Consider the following 12,222-nt stretch of genomic DNA (forward strand, 5'->3'; position numbering starts at 1 on the left):
AGTGGAGGCACGGAGGGACCGGGTTTCCTATTGAGCAGGTAAACCGTGCCTGTTGCTCTGCATCTCAATACACATTACCAGAGGAGTGGTTAGAGGATGCTGGGGGGGGGGGGGGGGGGGGAGAGAGAGAGAGAGAGAGAGAGAGAGAGAGAGAGAGAGAGAGAGAGAGAGAGAGAGAGAGAGAGAGAGAGAGAGAGAGAGAGAGAGAGAGAGAGAGAGAGAGAGAGAGAGAGAGAGAGAGAGAGAGAGAGAGAGAGAGAGAGAGAGAGAGAGAGAGAGAGAGAGAGAGAGAGAGAGAGAGAGAGAGAGAGAGAGAGAGAGAGAGAGAGCGCGGTGGAGAGAGAGATGGACAGAGAGAGATGGAGAGAAAGAGATGGAGAGAGAGCAATGGAGAAAGAGCGATGGAGTGAAAGAGACAGAGAGAGAGATGGAGAGAGAGAAATTGAGAGAAAGAGACGGAGAGAGAGAAATGGAGAGAGAGAGATGGAGAGAGAGAGACAGAGAGAGAACCTCTGGGACTCTACTGTAGCAGACTGTTTTCCTAATATCCTTGTCCTGGGGGCCCACTTCAAGTCGATATCCATTAGTACAGTGTTAGTTGATCAGTTGACAAATTGATTCCGGAGTGTTAGTACTGTCTGAAATACATCAGATAAGCGGCATGGTTGGGGTACTAGAGGAGAGGTTTGGTAAACACTGGATTAATAGATGTTGATAACTCTGAGGAGAGCCTCTTCGACTGAGAGCTAAGACATTTCCATCAAAATCCCATTACATCTATGGTAGGTGGACTTGAGCACCAGGAACCACGTTTAGTTGGGAGGAGGTAGGACCAGGGCCATGTATTTAGAGAGTGGGGCCAATGAGGTTTCTGCATTATGAAGCATTTACATGACACTTCAACATTCTATGGCAGCCATGTTAGCTCCCCATTAACATTACAGGCGGAATATTTAAACAATGCTATGTAACTATCTGAATGTCGAGAACTAGAACAAAATATATAACATCGTAAAAGTTGTCCTAACTCTAAATATTATGGCTCTGGGTAGTACTTATCAGCCTACTGTTACTACATGTAATTCTCAATCAGCGCCCTAGCATTGGAGCCCAGTCAGAAACACTAGCTAGCTAACCCCTAAGTTATCAGCCTACTGTTACTACATGTAATTCTCAATCAGCATCCTAGCATTGGAGCCCAGTCAGAAACACTAGCTAGCTAACTCCTAAGTATTTCTCCAACGTCATCAGGTCTGAATGGAGGATCCAAAATGAGGTGTTGGGAGAACTTTAAAAAGAACCCCAGAGACAAAGTTCGAGATACTACATGTTGAGTCGGCCACGTCCACGTACAACAGATTCTGTTCAATGTACGAGACAGCCTCTTCCAAGACTTAAGATTCGAATTATAGCAAATCCCCCGCTAAAGAGCGATTAACGACCATTCTTTCGGGATGAAAGTCCCCTAACGTTACATTAGGTCCACATCACATGTATGGTGGCAGGCTGACTGCTGTAATCCATCACAGCTCTAATATATACCACCTGCTCCTTCACATCCATGTCACAGCTTGGCTTTTCTCTGTGGATTCTGACATTTCCCCAACTAGAAAACCGCAGCCAGATTTTTGTATACGCTCCTCTCTCATTCTGTGGTCGCGGCAGAAGGCTTCAGAACACCTCAGCCAGGCTTTTCCAGGGAGAGTTGGACGAGCTCCTGAGAAATACACTGCAGCCTAGAGATTTAAGGGACCTTAATCCTCCTGTTGTTTGGCTGCCAATGTAGCGCCGGAGCGCCTCTCCTCCCCCCACCACCCCCCGACCACACTGGGGCCCTGCAGTACCTTGGCCTGGGTTGGCCCGTCTTTGGCATGACTATCTGGAGGCATCGTTCCAGTCACGTAGGGGAACTAGAAGACAGGTACTTATAGGAGGACCAGAGTGCTGGAATGTTAGATGCAACTCTTTAAGCCAGGGTTCCTTAGTCTTTTGTTCTGGAGACATACTGTAGATTCAGGTTTTCATTCCAACAACATGGCAGCATCTCGTTAAACCTATTTTACCAGTGAAGGGGAAATCCCTGTAAAATGGTGTATTGAGGTCAGTTTAGGCAAAGTATCAGAAGTAGAATGGCCGACAACAGCAATACCACCAAGACCACCAGCGACTTCAGCACGTGCAGCGCCAGCGGAAAAGAAAAGATTAAGAGTGGAAGCTAGTAGCCACATATTGGGAACACATTCCGCGGCATCCTTCTGCCTTTTTATCGTCGGCCATCTTGGAAGCTAGCCCTCCTCCTTGTAGTAATGTGATAAAGATGGAAGTCCTTCCTGCCAACCAGACCAGAGGAATGTTGTTGTTGGCTGTTTTGCATTTCTGAGGAGGAAGTTCTGCATACAAATTCCAAATGTATTCTTTGTTCTTGAAATACTTGGAGGGTACTACTCTGTGTGCTTGTATTGGTTACTTACTCAAGAGGGAATGTTGCAAAGGAAAACACAGACACACCATGTGATAATACAAGACTAAAGAAACAAGTGGAAAACTAGACTAAAGAAAGGAACTGTCCACGTGGGGAGAGCCTGTTTCCATTAAGCCAGCGGCTTCTGTGGAGGTCGGTATCAATTATAGATTAATGCGAGCCGATAAAGGATTGAGGATTGTTTGGAAAAAAGCCCTCTTTATTAGTCTCACCCATCTTTTGAGGGGTGGGTGGGAGGAGATCTTCTAGAAGATTCTGGTCCACAATATTTTTGTTCCCCCTCTCATCTTTTCATGAGTACAACTTCTCTTCCTAATGAATAACAACAGGCAGTGGGCTGAAATATGAGCTCGGAAACTCATTATTCACAGCTAATACACCCTAGTCCACACACACACACAGTCTCAGTGTGAAAAACACTTCACGGTTATCCACGGCAATATATCACACCCTGTGTGCATCGGTGCTTATTACCTCTGGTATTGAATTAACATTTTTCCCCGGTATTACTTTCTACACATTGTGGATCATTTGCACTCTTATCAAATACTGTATCATAAATGATGTACTTGTCAGGGCTATAGGGGGCTCTGTCAGTGACGAGCAGAGATAACCTACCTATAGTACCTACCGCACAGAGCAGCTTTGCTTTGACTCCCACGGTTCTAGTCTACTCAGAACCTAAAACTTATCTACCCCTGCTGGGTGGAGAGGGCTAGGGAGGGAGAGAAAGGGGGAAGAGAGAGAGTGGTGGAGAGATAGAGAGGGGGAGAAAGCAGAGAGTGAAAGAGAGAGAATGAAGGGAGAAAGATAAATAGATACTGCGATAGAGAGAGGAAGATGGAGCGAAAGAGAAAAGAGAGAGAGCGAGAAAGAGAGAGGGAAGATGAAGGGACAACACCGAAGACTGACGCAGCTCCAGATCAGATTTTCTCAGCAGTATCCAGACGTTACGCTCCACTACTCTCTGTTCCTCTGGGGACCTGGCTCAATGTTTCTCCCCAAGGAGAGGAGTGGTGGTGAGGTGTAGGCCTCAGCCATCACTCTAGTACAAGGAGAGGAGGGATACACTGGTGGATATTCTATGAGATGAGATCTGTGTAGGACAAACCAAACCCTCATCTCCAACAGCGCAGCTCTGATGCCAAACTGATTACACACCTGGCCCGGCACACGCCTTGCTCTTCCAAAATGAGAGAGCAAGCCTCCATGGCTAAGAATAGGGAGCAACCTAATTAGCCTGAGTAAATGACTATCTAGGGCTATAAATAGAGTCATGTATAATACATACTGGGATTATTCAGCATGATGGGCTGCACCTGGGGGTGAGGGAGTGGGCACTAACTGACAGCACTAAATAATATGCCGTGCATACACACAACGGACAGGTGCACACGCACGTACACACACACGTACACTCACTACATGGCTGAGTCCACACAGATAATGTGTTAGAAACTCTGGGAGATTAAAAAGTTAAAACTCCTCTGCACAAAACCAGGGGAATTGTTTCTCAATAAATCTTTCTCCTTAATGCATAAACACTTGCTAAAGGTCTCTCCACCTGTGTGAGAGGGTGTAGAAAAACATTCCCTGACAACAGTAGATACCAAACACACTCCCCAACCCACACAGTACTGTGGAGAGGGTCTCCATGAAGTGGCTGGTCTGGACCTGTAGCTAAGCCCTAGTTCTAATAACAGCAGGTATAAATATACCTTCTATTGGTGCCACAGACAGAGCGATGGGATGAGGAAGCTTTCAGCACAATATACACTATATATACAAAAGTATGTGGACACCCCTTCAAATTAGTGGATTCGGCTATTTCAGCCACACCTGTTGCTGACGGGTGTAAAATCGAGCACACAGCCATGCAATCTCCATAGACAAACATTGGTACTAGAATGGCCTTACTGAAGAGCTCAGTGACTTTCATCATTTGCACCGTCAAAGGATGTCACCTTTCCAACAAGTTAGTCCGTCAAATTTCTGCCCGGCTAGAGCTGCCCCGGTCAACTGAAAGTGCCCCCCCCCCCCCCCCCCACACACACACACACACACACACACACACACACACACACACACAGTGTAAATTGTGGGCTCTAATCTCATCTGGCCCACAGACCAGGAGGAGAGAGCAAGTGACCAGGAGACCAGGTCACTTGACCAGGAGGAGAGAGCAAGTGAAGTAACTTAGAACTGCTGTAGCAGCGGCTCGCTGAGTGAAATAAACCACAATCACTATTATCTAGCACAGCAAGGGAGACTTGTGTGTGTGTGTGAACGAGCAACAAAACACACATACACACACACACACACTGGCTGATACAGAGGCAAACGAGTCAACTAGCGGAGTCAGATGATTCATGTGGTCAAAATGAGAGGTCAACGTAATAAATGGTGCAAATAGCTGGGGAGTTGAAACATTGTGCCTTTATGATAAACATGTTACTCTTCCAAACGGTTATTCCTTCTAACCTCTGCCTGAATAGCACATATTGCTCCTACATCTTTTGGCAGGGTGTTTGTTTTCGCTCCACTTCAGCGCTCTGCAATGTAAAGCAATTAAAAGGAAAATGTGTTTTCTTTTCAAAGTATTAGAGGAGGAGGCGGGGGAGAAAAAGGTACTTCTAATGAAAATGGAGCACGGAAAAGCTTGGTCGTAATGTTCTTCTGATAGAATCCTCAGAGAAGGGAAGGACACGGTCCCCAATATAATCAACTGGAGAACAGAAGTTACCAAAATAAGCAGTAAAAAGTTTTTCTCAGGAAATGTGATTTGATTCCTTTCAAACGTTCAAATGTGGGCTAAACTTATCACAAAATAAGTTCCAGTTCTGGGAAATCATTCGAAATCCATAACTGAACAAAAAAGGAATCCTGCTGCTCTACCCTGTGACAATGTAGATAAGACACTTTGAGAGCAGCAAGGCTGTGGACGATTCCTTTCGCGTGCAAACTGAGTCTTCTCTCAAGTGTCACAATGACAACTTGAGAAGATGAGCCATCTAGAAGTACTGGTGAAATCAAACCGTTTGTTAAGCTGTCTTTGACAGTAGTAAGTCTCATGGTGTACAGTAAGTACGTCAAGTAAAAGAGATGGAATGAGCTTCTATATGAATGCCTGTGTAGTGAATATGAATGTCTCAGTGGGTTAGACTAGCATAGTTCTGGCAACACCTTGTTGTGGGTTTGATTTCCTCATAGGACACACAAACTGCATGTACGTGCCACTGTCAATGTCGACAGTCCTGTAAGTTCCTTTAGACAAAAGCATCTGTTAAATGATCAAAAACAAGTTGTAATATAATATTCATCTGTACTCACCCCTATGTGGAAGGGTCCAGTGAAGTAGTCCAGGTTGGCCTGGATGAAGCCTATGTTGGTCAGGCCCAGTTCAGCACTCCTCACCTTCCCCCTAACCAGAGATTCCTCCTTGTTCTCTATCAGGATCACCTGCAGTTAACCACACAAGATGCCCTCTTACATTTAGCTAATCAACTCGGGTTCTCTGTATGCACGCATGACTAATTCCCTTTGGATAAAAATGTCTGCTAAATATTATTATTACCTCTTACACTTTGCTAATCTAATGTTACTCTTAGTTGACTCTTACCTCCAAGGTTATGAATAGCTTACTGGACAGCTATAGGCTAAAAGTCTAAGATTTACTTGGGAATAAAATACAACTCTACAGTGTAAAATAATTAAATTCTCCTACCAAGACTGCTATTTGCAAAGAAATGAATGAGATACGACATGCTCGAAAATAAAAAATTCTCTGGAAAAACACAACGCGAATGTGTAACTCTGTATCAATTATGTCAAGCCACCCTAATGCGAGCAAATGGCGAGCTAGTTTCAACTTGGTAGACAAGACAGTTGTTTCAACTTGGTAGACAAGACAGTTGTTTCAACTTGGTAGACAAGACAGTTGTTTCAACTTGGTAGACAAGACAGTTGTTTCAACTTGGTAGACAAGACAGTTGTTTCAACTTGGCAGACAAGACAGGTGTTTCAACTTTCAACCTACCTGACAGTCGGGCAGCGTGTGAGCCAGAACGATCCCGACGTGGCCCTGGAAAAAACGCAACACGGAAAAAGACAAGACAAATACATAGAGAGGAAAAACAAGGCTGAAAGAGAAGCCGAGCACATCAAAGGGCTTGTGTGATCAGTAGTGGCCTACCGCTCTGTCCATTCCAATATTGACCCATTACCCACCCAGTCAGTGCTGCTGCTGTGAAGTGTACTGTACACTCCCTTCATCACTCCCTCCTGTCTGTCTGTCTGTGCATGGAATAACAAGGGTTTTCAAAAAGAGAGAGGGGAAAGAAGATAAGAGAAGAAATGCACCCTTTCATCCTGATTTCTGACAGACAGACTAATGAGGACAGAGCGACGGAGGGGGATGGAAGGATGGAGAGACGGACCGAAGGACTGACGGACGCACCCCTCCGCTGCAGAAATCCACCACGGTGTCCCCCGGTCGGGCCAGCTCCGTCGCTATGGCGACCAGGTTGTTCAGCTGCTGCCGTTTCCTCGCGGCGCGGACGTCAGACATCTTCCCTGCAGACAGAGCTGAAGATTCAGTAAAAAGGAATGGTGTGCTTATGCAATATAATTATAATATATGCCATTCATCAGATGCTTTAATATTGGTGTCCCCAGCGGGAATCGAACCCGCGAGCCTTCACTAACTTATGTAAGTCTCATATAAGTGAACTAAGAAGGTATTGGATGGAATGGTAATATCAACATCTTCATATCTGTACAATACCAAAAGTATTTTCTTAGTTCCAATGTTAGTGTCACACCCTGACCATAGTAAGCTGTTTATTCTCTGTGTTGATTGGGGCGTGACAGTGACTTGGGTGGGTCATCTAGGTGAAATGTATGTCTATGGTGGCCTGATATGGTTCCCAATCAGAGGCAGCTGTTTATCGTGGTCTCTGATTGGGGATCATATTTAGGTAGCCATTTCCCCATGGTTATTCGTGGGATCTTGTCTACATTTAGTGGCCAGAGTGCACAACAGTAGCTTCACGTTTCGTTTGGTTGGTCGTTTTTTGTTCAGTGAGTTTCGGTTTATTAAAATATGTTGAACCCTACGCACGCTGCGCCTTGGTCTACTCCTTTCAACGAACGTGACAGTTTGACTGGAAGATGAATCAACATTATCCAGTCACAGTACGGTCAATTCAGGTGGGACATATTTCCTGTTCTCCTTCAAACATGTTTCAATTGCTTTCTTTCTTCTACCCTTTCTTTCTGTCTTTTCGTTTCAGGAAGGAACCTTCATAAAAAAACTTTTATTACCCAGGAAGATGCTCTCTTTTCTTCATATGAATGCAGAAGTGCCAGACAGCGTTCCTATTTCATGTGTTCCTGCTTTGAAGTGCACAACATTGTCACAATGTGTTTTACAGGCAGAGAGCTATGATGATACAGTACATGCTGTAATCCAGCTACAAGGGCCACTCATCATCATCCCTACATCAACAACAGTTTCTACCGGCCAAGTGCAAAACACAATTTAACAGGGTGAAACAAAACAAGCGACAGAGCCAAAATGGAGTGAACTTTTCTGCTACTGCAAAGAAACAGAGCCACTTTAGTGGTGTGCAGCCTCGCAGGATGTACGTGATTAACGCAATACACATTTCTATCCCCGTGTTCCTCCTCATCCAACTCCTGTCTCTCGTTGGCGGCGGTGAGCCAAGCGTGGCGTGAATCTGCGGTACCGTTTCTGGCCCATAAATCTTGAGTGATGATTGCTTCGTTTACCCCGGTGCCATGCTATGATACCCGCTGGAATATCAGAAACACATTAATGGTGGCCTTCCCTTCTCTCCCCAGATCACTGCCGCCTCCGCAAATTGATATACGGGCGACGCACGCACGCACGCACGCACGCACGCACGCGCCGGGCGGCGGGCTGAGAGAGAGAGAAGCGACGACAGTAGCGGCGGGGTACGCCTATATTCTCGTCACGCTAATACAAATAAGGAATTTCACAGCCCTTGCCCTCGCCATCGTTATTTACCTCGCACCGCTTCATATTAAACCGGCTCCCAGGAGTACAAGAAAATGGAAAAAGCAAAGAGAGGAGCACGTCAAAAACCATGGGGTGGTATTGACCAGGTAGCAGCAGCAACTTTTCATTTAGATGAGTTATTCAGATCCACGTCTGTTCTCGGCTAAATAGCCCGGCCTCCTGTGAGGCCTACTATTGAGAGCTTTTATGCCGTCGGATTGGAGGAGCACTTCAGGGTCTTAATTGACAATTGCCTTGCGCGGTGGGATGACGGCTGAAACAAAACGCACTGAAAGCCCAATGATAAACCTGGGACGTGACGAGTGGTACAATGCAGAGAGATGAGATGAAGGCAGGGTGAGTGTGAGAGATACCGAGGGGCCAAAGCCCAACAATAAGGCTGACATGAATGATAGTGTTTTATGAGAGGCCGAGTACAGAGTAGAGACGTGGCTCTGGGGCCAGTTCAGTAGGATTCAACACTACAGAGTATTCAGGTAAAAATGCATTGTGTAGAAGAGACATGCCTCTCTTTCATGTAGAATGGGGAATCATGTTAACTCTACACAAGACATTTCTATCACCACTATTCTGGTACGGGTCTGTGGGGTGGTAGGAGAGGTCATTTCGTGGCTCACCAACAGCCACTCCACTGTAAGCATGAAAGTGTTGATGAAGAGGGGGCAGCACTAGACAGAAGTAGAGAGGCTATTGTCCAGTACAGACAGAGAGCTGGACCTGGGTCTTTCATCCTTCTTTATCCTCCTCTCATCTGCAGCAGAGAGGAGTGACAGTGACCCACATGGCCCTGGCTGAATAGCCGTAATTGTGCAACCAGTAACTTCCATTCTGCAACACCCAGCAACTTGCACACAGCGAACCGTTCTCGCACGAATAGAATGAGAATGGAAAGATACTTTACAAGTAGGACAAATATAGTATGAAATAGCAGTGAGTGTTTACTAACATAGTTATTACACTAGTTTGGCTGGTGAAGTTGTGATTGTGTTTTTGCCTTATTTACAGCTGAATTAGCTAAAGGGTATTGAGGAACCACAGCAAAGTCCAATTCCTAATTTAGAGAGATAAACACACAGGCTGATCTATTACACTGTTCTGTGGCTGGTTTCCTACAATGTCAGCACGTATCACCGAGATCATTCACAGACTTTATGCAGCCGGGGGAAATTACCTAACGACTCCTATAAGTTTACCCATTAATCTCCCCAATCAAGTGTTAATTAAAAACCTTAAAGGACATATCCATTTCAAATCCTTAGCTTGTAAGGAAGCACTAATCCTATCATTTATTTAATTAACTCTGAACTACCGGTACTCCAGTAAGGTTGCATGGTGCACCTGGTAGCCTGAAGTGATTGACAGACACTCTGTCCTTAGCCAATCTGCACTACTATGTCTATCAGTGCTGGAAAGATGTAATATCATATCAGCATGATGTCAAGTGCTATCACTCAGCAGCATGTACTCAGTGTTATACCAATGGCATGTCTCCCAGGAACTGTGTTTGTGTATGTGTGTGTGTGTGTGTGTAAACTCTGTCATCATCAGCTCCAGTTCTAACCCCACAGGGGATTATGCTACTCTGTTACAGGGAGGGGAGACTTCCGATATAGAACACCACAAGATTCCCAACGCTCCGGATGGAAATTACGACAACAGATTAAGGTAAGGCAGGGTATGGCAAGGCAGGGTATGGTAAGGCAGGGTATGGTAAGGCAGGGTAAGGCAAGGCAGGGTAAGGTAAGGCAGGGTAAGGTAAGACAGGGTATGGAAAGGCAGGGTAAGGTAAGGCAGGGTAAGGCAAGGTAGGGTAAGGTAAGACAGGGTATGGAAAGGCAGGGTAAGGTAAGGCAGGGTAAGGCAGGGTAAGGTAAGGCAGGGTAAGGTAAGGCAAGGTAGGGTAAGGTAAGGCAGGGTATGGCAAGGCAGGGTATGGTATGGTAAGGCAGGGTATGGTATGGTAAGGCAGGGTATGGTATGGTAAGGCAGGGTATGGAAAGGCAGGGTAAGGTAAGGCAGGGTAAGGCAGGGTAAGGTAAGGCAGGGTAAGGTAAGGCAAGGCAGGGTATGGCAAGGCAGGGTATGGCAAGGTAGGGTATGGTAAAGCAGGGTATGGAAAGGCAGGGTAAGGTAAGGCAGGGTAAGGTAAGGCAAGGTAGGGTAAGGTAAGGCAGGGTATGGCAAGGCAGGGTATGGTATGGTAAGGCAGGGTATGGTATGGTAAGGCAGGGTATGGTATGGTAAGGCAGGGTATGGAAAGGCAGGGTAAGGTAAGGCAGGGTAAGGCAGGGTAAGGTAAGGCAGGGTAAGGTAAGGCAAGGCAGGGTATGGCAAGGCAGGGTATGGCAAGGTAGGGTATGGTAAAGCAGGGTATGGAAAGGCAGGGTAAGGTAAGGCAGGGTAAGGTAAGGCAAGGTAGGGTAAGGTAAGGCAGGGTATGGCAAGGCAGGGTATGGTATGGTAAGGCAGGGTATGGTATGGTAAGGCAGGGTATGGTAAGGCAGGGTATGGTAAGGTAAGGTAGGGTATTGCAAGGCAGGGTATGACAAGGCAGGGTAAGGTAAGGCAGGGTATGGTAATGTATGGTATGGTAAGGCAGGGTATGGTATGGCAAGGCAGGGTAAGTTAAGGTAAGGCAGGGTAAGGTAAGGCAGGGTAGGGTATGGTAAGGTAAGTCAGGGTAAGGTAAGGCAGGGTAAGGTAAGGCAGGGTAAGGTAAGACAGGGTAAGGTAAGGCAGGATAAGGTAAGGTAAGGCAGGGTAAGGTATGGTATGGTAAGGCAGGGTATGGTAAGGCAGGGTAAGGTAAGGCAGGGTAAGGTAAGGCAGGGTAAGGTATGGTAAGACAGGATAAGGTAAGGTAAGGCAGGGTAAGGTATGGTAAGGCAGGGTAAGGTATGGTATGGTAAGGCAGGGTAAGGTAAGGCAGGGTAAGGTAAGGTAAGGCAGGGTATGGCACAGGAAGATCTCCTTAGTTTGTTTTAGGAAGAGGACCGTTGGGAAGGTGTGAAGAGGGTCGTTTAATTTCAGCAAGCCAAGACACCCACCATCTCAGATTGCACTGAAATGGTTTCTGTAGTTAGAAACAGATAAGACAATTTGATTTATCTTTCAACAAAATAATGTTTCAGGAATGCTAAAATATCAGTTTCTAACTACAGAAATGATGGTGTTGAAATCGTCTTTCTAGTGATTTTTGAGGTGGAACGACTCAAGGGCAAAGCAGACACACCCTGGGAAGGGCGAAGCGCCAGCCCTATTTATAACTATCTAGGACCTCAGGCGTTTTCCTGGTTTCCTTCGTCCCTTTGTTGACAGAGGCTTTTTGGGTATGCGTGAGCACACCTGAAACATTCTGGCTGGAGTTGGAGGCTGCAGCGAGACGGTGTATAATTAATTTTAGAATGACGGTTGTAACAACATGGCTGCATCCCATTCCCATTCACGCCCTGACAATTTTAAATGGGAGTTTTTATTTAAGGTTTCCGGATCTAATAACCCCTAAACAACGGCTGCTCGCACTAATTGCGGTTGCTTGGCTGCCTACTTAAAACTAACAAGTGTTAAAATAGCCTTATACACCTGTAGTTACAATGCTCTCTCCCTTGTGGTTGTGCACCCCCCAAAAAACAAGCAATTCCTTATCAGTTAATTAATTCACTCTGTCTGAAATAGCCTA

At 45.9% G+C, this 12,222-nt stretch overlaps 1 protein-coding gene across 3 annotated transcripts in view; it reads right to left on the reverse strand.

Moving 5' to 3' along the window:
* LOC139419115 (glutathione S-transferase, C-terminal domain containing) overlaps nucleotides 1-12,222 on the reverse strand; it is a 62,038-nt gene that overhangs the window by 13,171 nt on the left and 36,645 nt on the right. For all 3 annotated transcript variants that reach the window (XM_071169050.1, XM_071169049.1, XM_071169051.1), the window contains 3 exons: nucleotides 6,939-7,054; nucleotides 6,519-6,563; nucleotides 5,813-5,941 (listed from right to left, as the gene is read on the reverse strand). In XM_071169050.1, the coding sequence (XP_071025151.1) occupies nucleotides 5,813-5,941; nucleotides 6,519-6,563; nucleotides 6,939-7,054 (290 nt within the window). The remainder of the gene's footprint in view (nucleotides 1-5,812; nucleotides 5,942-6,518; nucleotides 6,564-6,938; nucleotides 7,055-12,222) is intronic.

The sequence above is a fragment of the Oncorhynchus clarkii genome, chromosome 10 (genome assembly GCF_045791955.1).
Source record: "Oncorhynchus clarkii lewisi isolate Uvic-CL-2024 chromosome 10, UVic_Ocla_1.0, whole genome shotgun sequence".
NCBI classification, from domain to species: Eukaryota; Metazoa; Chordata; class Actinopteri; order Salmoniformes; family Salmonidae; genus Oncorhynchus; species Oncorhynchus clarkii.